General features: G+C 35.1%; 1 protein-coding gene across 1 annotated transcript; it reads right to left on the bottom strand.

Annotated features, from left to right (window-relative positions):
- Positions 1 to 387: 387 nt before the first annotated feature.
- On the bottom strand, positions 388 to 19,514 carry POGLUT1 (protein O-glucosyltransferase 1). Its single transcript, XM_026700694.2, has 11 exons — positions 19,292 to 19,514; positions 17,496 to 17,586; positions 13,613 to 13,756; positions 11,405 to 11,540; positions 11,152 to 11,273; positions 10,439 to 10,498; positions 9,871 to 9,970; positions 7,181 to 7,239; positions 5,969 to 6,136; positions 3,542 to 3,598; positions 388 to 1,715 (listed from the first exon to the last, which is right to left on the bottom strand). The coding sequence occupies exons 1-11, from the start codon at positions 19,374 to 19,376 to the stop codon at positions 1,559 to 1,561; spliced, it is 1,179 nt and encodes a 392-aa protein (XP_026556479.1). The 5' UTR covers positions 19,377 to 19,514; the 3' UTR covers positions 388 to 1,558.
- Positions 19,515 to 19,803: the final 289 nt, after the last annotated feature.

Raw genomic sequence — 19,803 nt, forward strand, 5'->3', positions numbered from 1 at the left:
GCAGGAAATGTAACACAGGAACCCAGAACTCACACAAGTTCAAAACTATTCAGTTCTTTTGATTAATATAGTTTCAAACATTAGCATAGTAATAGCCTGAAGCACCCTCTATATAGATTATGAAAGCTGGAAAAGATGTTCACCTGTGTGCAAACCACCGATTCAGCATGAAATTCCTAGTGTTTGAATCCCAATGAATAGTTCTTTAAATGACATTTTAGGTTTATTGTATTGCGTAGATTTAAATGGGACTCTGTTTTGGTTTTTAACCCAGATCTGTTTTGTTATAAAATTTGACTAAAGGGATCCAAGATGACATATGTATGAAATCTACCTAGTAAGAATGTGAAACTTAAGGAGCTAAAGCAATCAGAAAACAGAAACCCATAGTGAAATAGATTCTTTAATTTGAATTAATCTTTTGGACATTCATGATGTTGCAATCATTAAGAAAATAATATGGATAAAAGAGAACATGAAGACTTAAGAGTTCAAGCCACTGTCCCCATTTCAGAAAAAAAAAATAGAAACTGTACTTTTGCAAAAGATGCTGTTTTTTCATCTGGGATTACAAATAAAGCATCCCTATGACTAATATACTGCTCACTAATTATTAATTAAAGCAGTAATTGATTAAACAGTATGTATGAAGTATGACTTATTACAGATTGTTTAAATGCAGCCAGTTCTCCGTAGGCCAGTCCTCCAGAGCTGGACAAAAAAAAAAAAGAATTAGAGGTAATCCACAACTTACGACCACAATTGAACCCAAAATTTCTGTTGCTATGCGAGACAGTTGTTAAGTGAGTTTTGCCCCATTTTATGACCTTTCTTGCCACAGTTGTTAAATAAACCCCTAAATTAAGTTAGAACATGATTGCTAAATGAATCTGGCTTCCCCACTGACTTCACTCATGAGAAAGTCTCAAAAGGTGATCATTGCAACCGTCATTGGTCAGCTGCCAAGCAACTGAATTTTGATCATGTGACTCAGAGATGCTGCAATGGTTATAATGTGAAAAATGGTCATAAGTCACTTTTTTCAATGCTATTGAACCGTCACTAACTGAACTTTTGTAAGTCAAGGACTACTTGCATTTGATTACAAGCTTTCCAGAAGTGTTCAGTAGCTTATTTTAGAATGATGGGCTTAACCGATGAATTAAACTGTATCAGGAATGTACTGGTACATTAGACAACATGGAATTCATTGTTTTACAACAATTCAGGATGATTTCATTGGTAGGTTAATGATTCACTTAGCAATTATGACCCACAAAGTAGGGTCAATATGACACTGGTGAGTCAGTAGACATGAGTAACAATTAAGAAATTTTTAAAAATTTCCACCCTCTTCTTAACATAACTTTACTGACCACAATATAAAATAGAATTCACAGTCTCCCATTATCATTTAATACATTGCAGTAAATAGCAACAATATTCTTCTCTCTTTAGTTTGTCAACACACCGAACTTCCACCGGTTAAAGGAACAATTCTCCTTTCCTGATTTTAAAATGTACATCATCCTGATTGGAAGTGTTTTTTTTTTTTTTTTTACAGTTCAGTTTTCAAAGGTCTGGGCAGTATCTCATTATAGTTGTTCTTCCGTTTTACTTTATAAGTCAAGGCTTTAGAATACTCCTTTAGAAGTTGCTCCCAGTAACAAGAGATATCTTCCATTTGCAAGTGGTCCATGATGAACTGGTGACCCCTAAGAACCAAACAATCAAGCAAAGAAGTCAATTGCTTTTCTAATTCAATACTCGATTTTGAATTCTAATTCAAAAGTCAATAGCATCAATTGCTTTTCTAATTCAAAAGCTGAAATATACAACTGTCTATTAAAAAGAAAAAAAGCCTAGCATTATATGTCTCTCCAGGAATCTGTAATTTTATGACTTATTCCTAAAATGTAAACACGTATTTAAAAATCAAAGCCAGGCTTATACATATAATTCAAATTGATGTAGTCCTGGAAGTGCCACCTGCTGTAAAGAAAACAGAATAAATCTCTTCCAATTGTGGAAGTAAACATGAAATGATGTATAATTATTGGCATTAGGACTAAATAATGTTTAAAGGTCTTCCTCCTGAAAGACTTAAACACATCCTAGCAATTATTTCTAAATTTACATGCAGTACAAATAAGATAACCTTTATTGTCACATTTTTTACTGTGGGCACTCTGGCACACATTAAAAATGAAATTATGTTGCCTGCTCTCAAAAGTGCACATATATACACTATATACATACAGATATGCTATATACATACATATGTATATACCTACACCCTAACATATAAATACATATAAATTTTAATCACTATCCATCTTGAACACATTACGGAAAGAGGAAGCTTGAATGTTCACAAGGTTGATACTGCATAAAACAAAACTCTGGCTGAATCTGGATGTTGTGCTTTGAATACCATGAAGGCTCCTCCCAGAAGGTAACAAGGAAAACAGGTTGTGAAGATGATATATAACATCCCAGACAATCCTGCGGACCCTGCTCAAGCAATGCTTAGATGCTATGTCCTGGATAGAAGGGAGTGATTTGCCAAAATTCTTTTCTGCCATCCCCACCACTCTCTGCACTGTCTTCCTGTCTGCAGGTAGTCCTTGAGTTATTTTAATTGGAACCAGAATTTCTGTCACTCAGTAAGGTGGTCATAAATGTCAACATCATATGTACCTGTTGTTTAGCTCCCCATTGCCATTGTCAATAGAATTTCTCAGGTTGTTAGGCGAGGAAACATTCAAATCCAAGTCATTCTGGGCTTGGTCAACTCTTGGGCCTCAGTTCTTCCAAAGTAAGAGATTGCCTCTCCTTTAATTTCCCCCAGCTGCCTATTCTCTACCACCTGTGCCCTTTTTGTCACCCTATACTTTGCCTTACAAGGTAGCAATCATCCCCAGGTTGGCCCATCAGTGCAGCACAATACTGAAACTGCCCCATGAAGCCTCAAGTCAGCTCAGCCCTGAGGTCTACTGTCATGTGCTCTGCTGCCCTAGCTGATCTTCACCATCTTCTTGCTCCTGCTGCTGCTGAAGGGTTTTTGACCTAAACCTTTGTGAAGCAGCTCCTGCCTACAGGAGGCCAATTTCCCCTGATCTCTGGAAGAAATGCATGATGCAGGACTTGGAAAAGAAAGCCTTGTGCAGTCAGCAACTGCCTTGTGAAAGAGCATGCTTCTTCAATAGCAGGAGCAAGACGGGGATGTCAGCTAGGGTGGCAACGACTGAAATAAAAGGGGCCAAAATGGATAGATGGGGGAGATAGGCTGGTGGGGAATGAAGCACCCCTGCAGATGTAAGTGCAAGCAGATTGTGGAGCACCTGAATTTTGATCCTGTGATCATAGGGGTCTGCAAAGGCCATAAGTTTGGAGACTGAGCTTAAGTCCCTTTCTTCAGTACTATCATAACTTTTATATTACCATTATAATCTTGGGAAGGTCTTATGGACTTCATTATCAAATCTATTTTATACCAAGGAATTCCTACAATTAAAGCATAGCAGTAATAAGAGCTTACCTCTCAGAAATTTTTTGAGCAACACCATCATTTTCACTTACAAATTCCAATAGCTCTCTGAAACATACATTTGGATACAAATCAGAAAATGTTAGGTTCTTAAGATTGACTTTAGGCAGAATAAATACGAGCAAAAGGGAAGTCTGTTACATTTAATTGATTGTGTTTAGTTTGCTTTTTTTCAACTTGCTATTTATGTCCTGGTTCATTTCTTGGAGTTTTAATTCAATAGAACTCTAAACCTTCCTTCAATAAAGCCATTAAGATACAATAAAATACAACATAAAAATAATGTAATATAAATTAAATAATCAAATAATTGTGTTAATGAAAAGAAAGGAAGGGCATCAAGAATAAAATATCAATCACAATCCATTTAGATATTTGGCCCCATGCATATATGTTTTTTATTTTGCCTTTAATTAAAAAAATAAAATTGTACAATACAAAAATAAAAGGAAGGAAAAAAAGCAAAGCAACTATATAAGTGTGTGTGTGTGTGTGTGTGTGTGTGTGTGTGTGTGTGAATGTATATGAATTCACACACAAACACAACACACACAGTTTTATACAACAGTTTCAGCGAAGGATGATATTTCATTACAATCATCCATACATAATTATGCCTATAGCAACTCATTGCTAACTCATGAGAAACACCAGCTCTTCAATCCACCGAGTAATTCGAATCATAAATTTATCATCCCAATTTGAAGGTCAGAGTCATGTAGAATTGGGCACTTATGAAAACCAACAAGCAAGCAACCAATCAAATAAATGTCTTAGCAGTAATAAGGTAGCAGAGAATCCAGTTTTATTGTCTGGCCACCATTTCCAAGCAGTGGGTATTTAATTTTTTAAAAATGTATAAAATATTAAATCTTGTCTTATTTTTATTATTATTGTACAGTATAATCATTTTCCCAGAGTACAATAGCAATAACACTTAGACTTATATACTGCTTTACAGTGCTTTACAGCCCCTCTCTAAGCGTATACAGAGTCAGCATATTGCCACTACAATCTGGGTCCTCATTTTACCAACCTCGGAAGGATGGAAGATTGAGTCAACCTTGAGCCTGTGAAACGTGAACTGCCAAACTACAGGCAGTCAGGAGAAGTAGCCTGCAGTACTGTATTCTAACCACTGCGCCAGCACAACCAATTAAGGGCATGTAAAAACATTTTAATAGCTTTATTCCCAATTGATCAACAAAAATATGATTTACTCATTCTTTCCTATGCAACAAGTCTGAAATGTTTTTTTTATTAAGCCATAGTTTTATTAAACATTTTAAAATTAACCTAAATATCAAACATTATCAAAATTTCATATGGACATTAAGACAGTTTCTCATTATTTAAAATGTAAATTGCCAATTCCTTATTCCAATCAGTTTTTAAAACATGCCAGTCAAAATGATTTATGAACTTTTCTGTCTCATAATATTTAGTGATTACTTCTAATCATTTAGGTGTGCCTGAAGCTGAAAATGCTGATGTTCCAAATCTAGCTATCAAAACATTCACCATGTAGATCATTTTCCTGGGAGATATAAAAGATATTGTTTATGATGGCAATTGAAATCAGAATTGATTTATATATTTTATATAAACACATACAGACACTATTTTAAAACTGCCCATATGTCTCATAGAATGACTCTGGGTGACATACAAATAGAAACTTTAAAACTATATATATATAAATATTATAATCAATTAAATTAAAACAGGAATAAAATAGTTAGGCCAATAATAGGAATTGGCATCACTATAAAAGAAGGTCATAATGTGGAATGTTATGTGACTGTACAGTTTAGTGACTGGTTCTGGCCATCCTGGCTGCCATTGCTAAGCAAGAACTGTGAAGGTGAAGTTTTTAAGCAAGAATATCAATTGCCAGCATCCCCACTGACTTTGCTTGTGAGAAGCTGGCAGGGAACACTGGGAGTTGTGACTGGGGCTTGTTTAAATCTCGTCATTCTGAGTGGATGCGGAGTGCCCAGATCCCAATCACATAAACATGGAGATTTCACGATGTGTGGCATTCCAAGGACCACTTGAAACTACCACTTATTCAGTGTTGTTGTTAAGTTTAAACAGTTGTTGAACAACTGTTGTTAATGAAGGACCACCTTTAACTGGAAATCCCTTTTATAGCAACTAAATTTCTATCTATAAAAATAGATTTCATCTAGTCTCAATCATATAAAAACCAGTTTAATCCAGCCTAAACCATGGAATGCATTCTGTATGAATCTATCCTTGAAGGTAGTGCATAGATTTTAATTCAGCTATCTCTGCCTCATTGAAGATTTTGTCAAATATGATGCATAATCCTAAATAGTTTTGTATTATTAATATTTTACACAAATAATTAGTTTTAACTGTTTTAACTGTTTAACTGCAGTTTTAACATCTCACCTCACATTAGAAAGATCAGATTGAACTGGGATATAGTGAACCCAAGGTTTCAGTTGTGGATAGAAGAATTCTTGCCAATCTTCTCCAACATGAAAGATCAAAGAACCACACAGGAAAAGGTGTTTGAAACGAAAACTGGCTGCAACTCCTCGAAAATTGAAGAGGTATCTTATATTAAAAACAAACAAACACTTGTCTTAAAGTATGGCTCTTGTCCAATAATGAGAATATTTATATTTATCTTACAGAAAGATAAATTTATTTTACTCTTCTACAAAGTGAATCTATAGTATAATCTTAATACTGTATGATAAAAATATTTCATTCAAATATTGCCACAGAAGCCAAAACTAGAAGCAGTAAATGCAAAGTCTAAATTGTTGCATCTTCTCTACTCTTCATTTAATCCTTGCTCCTTGCTCCTACTTGAGCCCATATAAATAAATGAACATACCATAAAGCATGTATGTATATTTCAGCTAAAATGTTCACCAATCTCTTAACAACCACAGTGGAGCTAAAAGAAGTAAGAGGCTGCATTCTGCCAGTACAATGAAAAGTCTCCAAATGAAAGAATTCCCAATTTCTATTCTTAGCAATGTTTTTTTCTTTGCAAGAGATGCCAAGTCATTTAAAATACCAGTCTCTCAGTGGCATCATTTTATCATCTAAACATAACTGAAAATTCTTGCTTTACCACCCCAGGGGCCTGTGATGACTAACTCCTTTGGTTCTGGGTATCACAGCAATTACAGATAACCTAAGGAGTTTAATCATATCAATTACTTATTAATGCTGAATAGCCTACAGGAGATACAGAGAGTCTTAGAGATTCCTGGAATACATTCCTTGAATTACAGTAACCCAGCTGTAAATCACGAATGACAGAAACTCATAGCACTACAACTCAAATAGAATATTTAGAAAAATTAAATCTGCACAGTACCAATAGCATTTATATGTTCCTAACTCATAAAAAAAATCAGGACATAACCATGAAGTTCAAGCAAACAATTAAAACAGAACTATCGGCTAAGGGTTATTGGATGGGAATCCTGGCCTTCAATGCCAATCTAAGAGCTAGTTTTTCAAAATTTAAGGCTAGTATTGATACGGGTACCAATGAATTTCATGACAATTCCATTGCTTTCAGATATTTACACTGAACTGACATGTATTCAGATATTTACCAAGATTGAATCAAATACATACTTGAATTTACAATGGTCTACCAGTGGAACTTCTGTTGCAGGTGGTCTCCCAAGAGTATCCTTTTAAAAAAAAGGTTTGTTTTTTTTAAATGTCTGTAATCACTTTCCTAAAAACTATAATAGAAATGTTATACAAAAAGATGCAGTATTTACACATTTACACAGATACACATTTTTTTTCAATAGAATATATCATTAAAGTTATTACTGTCAGCCAGACAATCTAAGGACTAACTAGCTAAATATTCATTAATTTTCTTAGAGTGCAGCCATAAACAAGCTTTCTTAGAATGTTCATTGATTTTTTTTCTTCCAAATAAGCATTCATTCACATACACAAACGCTGTGTAGTATTTTTATTTCACATATGCAAGAAGCTGTGGTTTTCTTTAATCCATTTTCCTGTCTTGCACTGATTAGAACTGCCATATTTAATATAAGTTGTTTATTTATTCAATTTATATGCTAATCCATTTTTGTAGACTCTGAGCAGCTGGTCAGATATGCCCCAAGACTTCTCATCACTTTCCATATAAATAACTGCAGCTGTGAACTGTTATTTTTAATACAGAATGCTTCAAAATACAGAAATAATTATAAACCCTTAAGGTTTTAAACTATGCAGAACTCATATCGACCTAAACGTTAGTTCCGATCCTGGACATCTTTCTTTTTATGATGAGATCCAATACCAACGCATTAATAGAGTACAGTACAAACTTGAGAATAAACTGAGAATTTTACTATTGGTGCCAAAATGCATCTCCAAAAATGGCTTTGGCTTATCTGCAGACTGGCTTATTCACGAATATAAACAGTAATAATTTTTAAAGCACCCATATTTGCTATATATATTCATATATATAAGCCCATCTATGAATCAGCAGAGATTGATGGATTTTGAGTGAAAAAATTGATTAAAAATACCATTAAAAGATGGATTACTATATCAATGGGCAGCACATTTTTCATGGTATTTTAATTAAAAAATTAAGAGTTGTCTTATGTGTAGATGGGCTTATAAGTGAACATATAAAATAAAGTCGTTCCAAATCAGTTTCAGGGATTAGTAGACAAAAATAGCAGTTGCCAATATATTCAGAATATAGTATTCATTTCTTCCTCACCATCCCCTAACTTCTGCTATGTGTGCCTGTAAAAATATATTTCACAGATGGGAAGTTGTGAGGCAAGACCATCAAAACCTTACTAGATTTAAAGTAATTTTTGTGGACTACGAGCTGGAAACACACCACTGAATGAGATCACCTGGCAGTACTGGAACCTGAAAAGGCTGCGGCCCTATGTTACATTATTTCGTATATGTAATAGGCACTACCATAATTGGACATTAAACTCCATGACTATGTAATAAGCATGCTCAGTAAAACATACTAGGAAAACAAGTTCTTGTTTACAAAAATCAGAGAGATAATTATTGTTATTTAATTTACCCCCTATGGTGCCAAATCAGGCATCCTGATGTTGGGAAAAAAAGAGACTAAAGAGATAAAAAAGATGTGGAATAATCTATTTGACATACCATTAGCGCCAACATATGTCTAGACTGTATGAATATACTATGCTCATAGCAATCTCTTACAACAATGTATACCCCTTGTCATATTCACAATAAAGGCTTATTTTGAAATTTCTTTTAAAAACTTCCTTTAAGGGTTACTTCTTGCAAGTATGATTTGAAATAAGTCCACAAGGAATTCAAACACATTGGGCATGTTTATGCATGTGACTGATAAAATCCAGGTTGGTATGTGGGGTAGCATGATGTAGACGTATTGCTAGCATTAGGTTTCAGATGTTTTCAGTTTATTCCCACATACCATCATATCAAGGCCTGTGTTCCATAATAGCGATAGCTCTTATATACTTATATACCACTTCACAGTGCTTTACACCCCTCTTTAAATGGTTTATAGAATCAGCATCTTGCTCTCCCAACGATCTGAGTAAGAAAAATTTGGGAAATTTTTTTACTGACCTTGGAAGGTTGGAAAGCAGAGTCAACCTTGAGCCCTCAGAATCAAACTCCTGGAGTGAGCAGTGAGTTAGCCTGCAGTACTGCATTCTAACCACAACTCTTATAATCACAATAATTGCTCAGCTTAATCAACTTTACAGTGGCTGCTGGAATAATCAAATTGGAAGAAGTAATACAACTTACTGATTTACCTATTTATTTACTGAAGCTTATATACTACCACAATCAAAAAGGACTGAGCAGTTTACATTCCTTCTTTGGGAAAAAAGTATAATACAACAAAGAAACAACTAACCACAGAACAAAAAAATAATAATTAAAAACATGTACCCTGCTATACATATATCAAGAGCATAATGCTGTATTTAAAGGAGATTTCACATTTAAATATAAAATTCAGTTGTATACCACATATTAAAATAAGTCGTACAAGTCCAGTGGCAGTCCCATCAGTCTTTGATAGTAAAGGAATCAACTATAGTAAAATAATAGATAATTTTCAACCTGTCAAAAATATATTCTTTCCCTTGAAATAGAAAAACTTGAAATGTACTAATGATTGTAAATATTTGAAACTCCATCTGACTTCATGATGGATTATTTTATTGTCTCTTATAAGAGAAAGGAAAAAGAATAATAGTGTTAGTACTAATAGTAATAATAACATTTGAATAGTATTCCGTAGTATTTACTTTTTCAGATTTCCAAGCTTGATTCTTAGTGTACTCCGCATCAACAAGATCCGGATTCTCTCGAGAAAGAAGAATGAGGGGGTCCCGTTCTGCACTTGTCCTACCACAGAAATCACACAGAACCATTAGATTGGCTTTCTTCCAATTTGACACTTTTCAAATAAATTGGTCAATAAATCATATAATTCTAAAGTGAGCAAGTGAAAATTATAACTACCATCCATTGGTTTTCTGGGACTTTACTTGGAAAGATCAGCATGTCAGAAACCTTTTATTTGCCTACTATTAGTGTCTCTCATTATCAGTTGGCTCCCACTACCTTCGGCATGGTATTACATAGTAAAAACATTCCTGAACATAGCCGTACCAAAAGTACTGGTGCCAAGAAAATAACAGAGATAAGTCTACATATTCCCCAGGAGCTGATATCAACTCAAGGAAAACAACTCAAGGAAATATACATATATTTCAATGGACCAATTTAATTTCCCTGGGCAGCGCAACACAATATAATAATTATTTATAATATTAGGACTATCAAAGTACGTGAAAGAAAAAAAAAGCTCACCTGGATCCTCGAAAATAGGCTTTGGGAATTTTCTTCTCCCAGGGCCATTTTTCTGCTGACCTAAGAATATTTTGATAAATACACAGTATTAAAATACTGACATTAATAGTTAATAGTAGTCAATAAAAAACAAGCATACTGATTTTTATTCATTCACTTGATTCTCTTGATTTAGTTTCAGGACTTCTGTACAAATCATACTTTAGTTTATATTTATGCAAAAATATTGAAAATTAAAAAGGGCTCACAAACGTTTAAGCACTGTTGTACTTCTGATATTGCTTTTCTGTTTACTTGCAGCTCATTGGGTGGAGACTAAATAGGATGCCAAAAAGAGAAAGAAAGAAGAGGTTGCTGCATTCAATCCCAGAATCCAATTCCCAACAGCATCTACCAAGGAAATGCCATCCACCAAATCAAAACAAATCTCTGCATGTGAATTTTCCTACTGGCTTTCTAAAGCTTGTTTTTTTTCTACCTTCTTCATGGATTTTTCTCAATCTGAAGCAGAATTACATCATTTTAGATTAGCTTGACCAACATGCATTTCTTTTGAATTATACAGTCTGCAACTAAAGCCTGCAGCTTTCATTTAACAAAGTATAAGTTATTGCTCAGAATGAGTAACTGGTCCACATGGCCCTATTACAATTTAAATTTGGATTCTTTCATTTAAAAAAAAATACAACAAAATTATTCTCTCCTCGGATTACCTTTGGAGGTTTTCTCTCATTAGGTCCCAACGCCCAAGGCCTGTAGGATATATTGGCCAAACAGCTGGTCCCCCTTCCCAAAATGTCCAGGCAGGGTACATAATATCATCGTATTCTGAAGTCTTTGAGAGAAAAAGGAGAGCAAAGCATGTTAGTTATACCAAAATATTCCATTTCATACAAGAGATTCAATGAAATATAGTATTTATCCTATCTAATGTGATTGATCAGTAATAGGTCTCTGTTCACTCACCTTGCTAAAAGATAAAACAGGCACTCTTGGTTTCATAAATTTGGGCACCTGGGGGTAGTCCCGCACATTGATGACCATCTCCATATCAGGAAGGTTCTGAATAATTTCCAGGATGAAGTGCTCAACCCCACTACATCTGTAGGCAATCAAATATCAAAAGGGTAACTTTGAGTAGAATACACTGGCTATGTTTTACCCATCAGACTAAGGTGGTTAATTGGTTATTTAAAAAAACAAAACAAAACAAAGTCAACCTCACAGATGACCAAAGCAAGCAAAGGAGTTCACTTGGAAAATTATTTTTTTCCTTTCCTTTTTTAAAATGTTCTTGCTGAAAGAGGTTTGGACAGAGCATCAAAACAAGCCCCCCAAAAGCCAGGAAGGCTAGAGCAAGGATGTAACATGAGTAAATTTCTCAAACAAGTCTCTCTCCAGTTCATACAAGCATAAAGGGGGTCGGGAGTGGGGGGAGGAGGATTCACAGATTAACATCAGTCTATTATTATAGCTTTCCAATAAAGATAGTACCGACCTAAGGCATTGATTTCTTAGTCTGCTATACTTTGAGGGCTGAAACTACTACAGTTTCAGTCTTTCTGGAGGTGGTGTCTTCTGATCTGGTTTACCTCCAAGGGTTGACAGAAGTAAACAAATGGTGCCCAACTCATTCATGCTGCTTTTATGTCATTTTAATTAGCATGAATCTAAGCAAATTAGATTAAATTTTTATTTTATTTTCGTTGAACAGTTGTTAACATTTGAGTAAACATTTACTCAATAGCAGACATCCACAATGCTTAGAAAAAAAGAAAAAAAATTCAAAAGGAGATAAATGTACCATATTTACTTAAAATGTGTATAAATAAAAAAGATGTTTTTAAACATTCTGTTCAGAATTTGGAATAGTTCCCATGTATAGAGTACACATACTAATCTAATCAGTGTCAAATACTAGTAATAAGTTTTTCCACTGACGCTCTTGTAGAAAAACTAAAGTGAATCTACCTGATTTCCATACCTCCCATTTCTTTAATATCACTATCTCATCACTTCCTTTAAAGCTAAAGTGTATATATCTTAATTGCAATAATAGTCTATAAATTTTTGACATTTTACCCCTTTGGTTGTTCTAAATAATTATCTCTTGTATTTTCAAAAGCGCTAGAATGGCGAATTACTAAAATTCTAATCTCATTAGAAAATAATGGTTAAAATTACCAGAAAAATAGCTGATTGTTGCTCTATTTGTTCTTTACTGAGAGGCTCCAGATTACATCTCACAAGTTTTTTTTATAACATAATAACCATACCACCATTCATCTAACACTGGGGTCCCCCATCCCACAATCTGATACTGGGTCATGGTTTGCTGGAAACAGGGCCATGCAAGCCATGGGTGAGGGTCTGAAGCGCCATTTATGCAAGCATCCCCCCCTCCAACTCCCGCAATGCTATCCACAGAACCAGAAAGGTTGGGGACCACTGATTTAAAAGATATAATCCACTCAACTTGCATTCCTAAATAATATTTCAACCAGTTAAGATTTAACACTGTGCTAAATATCAGAAAAGGTACAGACCTCCTATCCTATGGAAGGATGTCCCATAAGAGGCAAAATGGTTCATCAAAAGTAGGATGAAGTTGACGTGGTTAAAAGAAAATGTTAAAATGGGCTGAATGACCAGACTCAGATTGGATAAAAATTACACCATTCCAATGACAGGAATAGGATGGAAGCATTGCAAAGATGAGAACCTGGGCTGAGCCGGGGGTGGGGTGGAGGGCAGGGCGCGGGGAGAGAAAGCACCATACCATTAACTGATATTATAAAGAGTGCTTTTTGTTTTACTTCCATCATAAAGCACATAAAATAAAGCCACAGGCCTTTACCTGACAATCCAGCAACTATAAGTAATAATACATAACAATTATTCTTTTCCCTCATTTATTTATTCCTGATTTCTTTTAGCTTTTAATCCATATCATCTTCTTGCACAACTAAAGTGCAGTGTCAATATTGATTTCTCACAAAAGCAAATCCATTTCAAGCAAGGTAATACAAAATTGGTTAGTTCCTTTACATTAGAGTTCAGCCCTTCCAAACACTTTCTGCTCAATGATCCATAAATTAATGGCACAAGGAGATTTTCCTGTTTTTCTCTCTTGTTCTCTTTTTGAGTATATGATTGACAGATTTCATATCTCACCTTGCAGGGAACATGCAATCATGTTCCCGGTACAACTTCTTCTCAATGATCTGATAGTGTGTCCCAAGTTTTCGACGGATTGCTTCTGACAGCAACTCCTCAGAGATTCCATCTCGAAAAGGAGCCAAGTCTTGCTCCCTAACTCTAAAGTGAAAGAGATTGTTAAATACTAGAGGTTAGTGTAATAACAGTTAACAAGAAGGTTAGGAATAGTTTTGCTTGGCGAAGATTCAGTGCGGATTTGGAATCAACCATACTAAGGGGCAAGGTGAAATAGCAAATGAGGTAGAGAAGATTCAGTGTTATCTCCAGCTACCTCCAGTCATCTCCCCAACAATTCCCATTCTCCGTAACATTTGTCTTGGTGGCTGCTGTTATATTTTTAGTTTGCTGAATATAGTTATTTTACTTTGTCATGGATGTGGGAACAGTCCAACTGGATGAGGATGCAGAGAGCAGGCCAGCTGGCCATGCCATGTATTTTCATGAGTTGTAAGAAAAATTTTGAATATTTTAGGATGATCAGTAATCGAGCTATATGTCTGTATGACACAAGTTTCAATTAAATACTAGTATAGATCAAGAGATTCAGGTTAAACAAACAACATACAGAGCAGTATGTCATTTTATCTCCACAGTGAACCACTATTCTGTTTCTGCTGGAAAATTCTTTTCTTAAACTATAGTTTTTATCGCTGGTGGCACCCCCTTCAGTAGCAAATACTTCAACCAATTTTTTCCCACACCTCTCCATTATTCTTACACGTTAGCCTGCCTTTACTTTAGTCCATTCCAATTCATGAAACTGCTTTAGCTCATTAATATTTAAGGAAGACATTCTATAGTTGCATATTTTAGATCATGCTAAAATATCTTAATTGGGTTAAGGACTGGTGTCTGCTCCAAAATTTCTTCTACTTCAGACCTTCTATTGTAGATTTAGTAACCAAGATAAACATGGTAAAAAGAAAGTTTCAATGATTCTTTGATTTTACTTAATATTAACTGAACCAGAGAAATATTGCTAGTTTAATAAAATCCTGGCTTAGAACAACTATATGATTTTTCATCGTATATGAGCAGTGGCTGGACGCACTGATCCCTTGAGGCCCACTTAAATTGATTTATTTTACTGCTGTTCTATTTTGCTCTCTTTCTATTCATTCTAAAACGTTTGTGTACTGACCTATTTTTTTTAAATGTTTCTGTTATGAAATTGTATTGAATTCTCTTTTACAGAAAAATGCTGTAAATAATATGCACAGTTGATGTTTTTAAATATGCTTTTTTGCTTTCTAGAGAACCTCTTTGGATAGTTTATAGAAAATGTTTAAAATTAAAACAAGTGTGTAGTACAATCTTAAAATAATTTATCAAGGTATAATTAATAAAGGTATTATTACCTTCAAGGAAAGGGTATTCAAAATGAGAATAAAATAGATTATTATAAGAAGGCACAATTTTATTTGTTCTAATGAGTTTTTAAATAAATTTAAAATGTGTGATAAATACAATGAAAATATTTATTTTATTCTGTTATTACTGAATATAAACCTCACTTTTCTGTTTATTCCAATATTCAAAATAACTTTAACCAATAAAAATGCAAAGCATAAAATATAACAAAATTAATGCAATTACAGTAAAAGTTAAATCAGTAATTAACAATTAAAAGCTTGGAAAAGAAATGATTGTCTTATCTTAAATACTAGACATATCTGGGGCCTGGGGAAGCCATTGGGATCTATATCTTCAACAGTATATTTTACATATGTTTATTAACACATGTTAATAAAGTCCAAAAAAATCTCAGGATCTTGATCCTCTGCATAGCAAGGAGAAATTTGATAACCTCAGGGTTTCAGAACTATGATAAGCTTCTGCAAATATGGATTTTGAAGATGATCTATTTTCTGCAACATAATCAAAGAATGATTATGTTGCAGAATAGAGCAACAAATTTGATTAGCAGACTGGAGACTAAAACATATGTTAAAAAAAAGGCTGGAATTGTGTATGTCCAATTCAGGGGTCTTCAAACTTGACAGCTTTCAGACTTGTGGACTTCAACTCCCACAATTCCCCCTCAGTCATGTTGGCTCAGGAATTCTGGGAGTTGAACTCCACAAGTCTTAAACTTGACAAGTTTAAAACCCTTGGTCTAGTAGTTTAATGAAAAGGACTAGGGGTGACAAGACAGCAGTGTTCCAATACCTAAAGCAGGGGTGTCAAACTTGCATCATCACAGCAGTATCACGTGACTTATTGTGACTTTTTCTCCCTTTGCTAAATTAGGCATGGGTGTGGCCAGCACAAGACACATCTGGTCCGCGGGCAGCAAGTTGGACATCCCTGATCTAAAGGACTGCCACAAAGAAGGAGTCAAGCTATTCTCCAAGCAACTGAAGGCAGGACAAGAAGCAATGGATGGAAAATAACCAAGGAGAGAAGCAACCTAGAACTAAGGAGAAATTTCCTGACAGTGAGAACAATTAATCAGTGGAATAACTTACCCCCAGAAGCTGTGAGTGCTCCCTCACTAGAAGTTTTTAAGAAGAGTTTGTACAACCATCTGAAACGGTGTAGGTAGGCTTTCCTGTCTGAGCAGGGGGATGAACTAGACCAGGGATCTCCAACCTTTTGGATCCCAGGGACCACCAAACTCATAATTTTAAATCCCGTGGACCAGAGACCCTGGGAAAATCCCAAAAAGAGTCTGCAGGAAAATTCCCCACCCCATTTTCCTACCGATTGATCATTCTTTATTTGGGATTGCAGGATATCGTCTCCAGCTCTGTTCTCGGGGGGAGGGAGGGAGAGAGACTTTTGGCTTCATGCAAGGAAAACAGCAGAAGCAGCAGAAGTCTTTCTTTCTCTCCGCCAAACTCCACCAGAAATGAATCTTTATTGACGCAGCCTCTTGGAGCAGGATGCCTTGCAGGGTCCCAAAGACTCATTTCTGGTGGGGTTTGGAGGAGAGAAGGAAAGACTTTTGCTACTTTCCTTACGTGTAGCCAAAAGCAGAAAAAGAAAGAAGCAGAAGGAAGCAGCCCGGTGGCCAGGCCAGAAGCGTAGGACAAGTTCCCTCCTTCCGCCCTTTCCCCTCTCCCCTCACTACCTCGTGTTGTTCGCAATGCAAGCGACGCAAGCCTTGTGTTCCTGTGGGCCATGTGGGTGGCGCAGCCTTGTGTTCCCATACAGCCTGGATTAATTGCTTTGGGGATGACATTTCTCTGTGAACCACCACAATTTTCTCGTGGATCACCAGTGGTCCACAGTCCACTGGTTGCCAACGATTGAACTAGACAATCTCTAAGGTCTCTACCAACTATGTTATTTTGTTGATTATTCTGATTTAACTAAGGTTGAAGCAAATGCCTCTGAACTCTTCCTGTCAACTACACAGAGAAAAAGGAAATCTTAAATATTAAACCATGGTTTAACTTGTTGACAAAACCATAATTGTCTGTTTACATCAAATTGCCAGATTCACACGAAATTCTAAGTGAATCATGTTACAGTTAGCATATTACATAAAACCATGCTATAAATGGAAGCCGAACTGCACTGATATTCCATCAAGATATGATTTAACTAAAGTTTGCTTAACACTGACCAAATTTGTAAAAGACACTAAACCAAAAATCAATTATGATATAGCAACATGAGAACTATATTCATATAATTTACAGAATTACAAAGTAGCCAGACCATTTCAACTATGTTAAAATATACATTTTATACAAACCCAGTCGTTGCTGATAGTTATATGAAAACTCAAAAGATTCAGCTAATTTGATTAATGTTAAGTTCTTAATGAGTAAACATGTAATCAGAACATAAGTCATGGATGGAACCATCAAAGATATCTTTATTGTCTTACCTTTTATGACACTCACAGTTATCTTTCACACATGGCCTGTAGTTCTTCACTGCCTCATCAATTTGAACAAGAATTTTTTTCCAGCGTGTATCTAAAATTTAAACAGAAACATTTTTGCAAATATTATTATTTCCACTGTGGTGTTGATACAGGTAATGCAAGGTTTTCATATACAGTATGTTCTATGAATACTGTGCCTGCAATATGAATGAAATTGGATTTACAATTTTATGATAAAGGTATTCATTTTTCCTCTAATTCTACTTATGAAAACATACAAAAAAGCCCCAAACGGTCAAATTCTTTTTCCTTAAATTATATAATTAAATAACTACAGTGAAATACATTATGAACTTCTTATTAAATACTAAGTATATTAAAATATTTGTCTTGCAACTTAAAATTGATGTATCATTGTATCTCTTTAATTTCCTTTGAACCTTTAGCATGTTGAATATTATTTTGCTCTTTTTTCCTTGAATAATAAAGTATTGTTTTTCATATAAACTGCTCTGAGTTCTGATAAACATGAGTTAGCCAATAGATAGATTAACAGTGGTACATTAATTGGATCGAAGAAAAAAAGGGACTTACAAACTAGATATTAAAAAGTTATAAAATTTGCCTACAATTTAATTCATCTGCATGAATAATTTATTTGCACAGTACAGTTTTTATCAAAAAGGTCAATGTATAGCATAAGTAGATGAGGCACAGAACTAACTATCACTGAAAGCTAATGTATTTATTTTATTTATTATATTATTTATTTAAATGTTCTTTATTTACTCAGTGACCGTGCTAAGCCACAAATTTCTTTCTGGTATCATCTACGCTTATGCCCACAGAATAATGTGGCTTTAAATGCAGTGGCACTGAGGCAGCATTTAATCTGGTGAGTAAAACTTTGTAATGACATTTTGTATTGCAAATAATGTTGCATTACATTATTCTACAGTCTTCTACACTATATAGTCCAGTCAGAGCTGGAACGAACAGTTACCATATGTTAAAAGCAACAAGTGAGCAGAAATGGCTTTCATTCTCCAATGTCCAAAGGTGGGGGGGGGGGAATATACTCCAGCAATGCTTACATTATTGCTTAAACAAGTCTACAGATGCAATTTTACCTGGATAAACGTTTCTTTTTCATTAATTATTTAATATGCAGAAAGTTCCCACTTGATTCGGAAAAGTTGCTTCAGAGGTAAAAAGGAAGCACAGGAAAAGATGCAGCTAGTCAAAATGGACAGACATGTTATGTCAAAACACTTTTTTAAAATTGAATCAAAGTGCTGCACCGTTCTAATAAATTACAAAAGCAAATGCTATCATATTGTTTTTTATGACTAAGATTTCTCAGTCTGTTTTCTAATGTATAAAAAGTAATGCTTCCAGGTGTGTGAAATTCCTAGAATTAGTCGTGATGCCAAAGATTTCTGATAAATTGCAGGATATCAGGTCGTAGACAAATCTTAATTTAGTGTTTTAATTCGGTAAATTTTATTTTTAATAATTTGCAAAACAGTAAAATATTGAGAATGGTTAAAGCATGTTTAGGAAACAAGTTCCAGGTGAATGTTCAAATCTCTGGCAAATAAGAAAAAAGGAAACTTATAAAGGAATAGTGATATTGACTCCTGCACAACGAATGACTCCAGAGAGTCAAGAATGAGGTGCTGCAGAAAGAATTCCTGGATCCCATAGATTAGCATGCCGCAAAACGAAATTGTATCGAGATACGTTTCGGTGCCATTTGTTTCTAATCAGTGAAAAATCATCCTAAGAACACTCACCTGCTGAGCTACTTCCCCAGCACACAGTAAACAGAAACAGAATAAAAACATGTAAAACCCCAAGAGACAACTGCAGACGCCGCATCACGCCGAACACAAAAACTACAACTTTAACGCATGCGCCCAAACATCCTCCCGAATTTCACTGGAAAAATTCATTGAAAAAAGGAAACTCGAGTTGCACTAGCCCCGCCTCCATCGATAGCAATTTACACGCAAACTCAGAAGTAAGGACCCGCCGCCGCCGCCGCGTTGGTTTATGGGGTTTGTAGTTTGTTAACAGGAAAAAACCGTTTCGTATTGTGCATCTTCTGTATTGACAGCAGAACCGTGTTAATTCCGCCTTCTAATATATAAAGATGTAGGTTACTGACATTGACAGATTATTGACAATGATTTCATTTCAAACAGACGCAGTGTTCTCTCCAAACACAAAAACCTGTTGATATCCAGATAGTTTTTGCTTGGAGATCCGCCCTTTGGGCTCCGTGATTTCTTACTTGAGTTGTGAA

This window comes from Pseudonaja textilis, chromosome 7 (assembly GCF_049901715.1).
Source record: "Pseudonaja textilis isolate UNSWEBS1 chromosome 7, rPseTex1.2, whole genome shotgun sequence".
NCBI lineage: Eukaryota > Metazoa > Chordata > Lepidosauria > Squamata > Elapidae > Pseudonaja > Pseudonaja textilis.

Excerpts from the sequence above, each read along its gene's own strand:
- POGLUT1 (XM_026700694.2), bottom strand. The coding sequence starts at position 19,376 with ATGCGGCGTCTGCAGTTGTCTCTTGGGGTTTTACATGTTTTTATTCTG. Across the intron at positions 10,499-11,151 it reads ATGAGAGAAAACCTCCAAAG|GTCAGCAGAAAAATGGCCCT; the intron begins GTAATCCGAGGA and ends AAATATTCTTAG. Across the intron at positions 9,971-10,438 it reads GCCTATTTTCGAGGATCCAG|GACAAGTGCAGAACGGGACC; the intron begins GTGAGCTTTTTT and ends TTTCTGTGGTAG.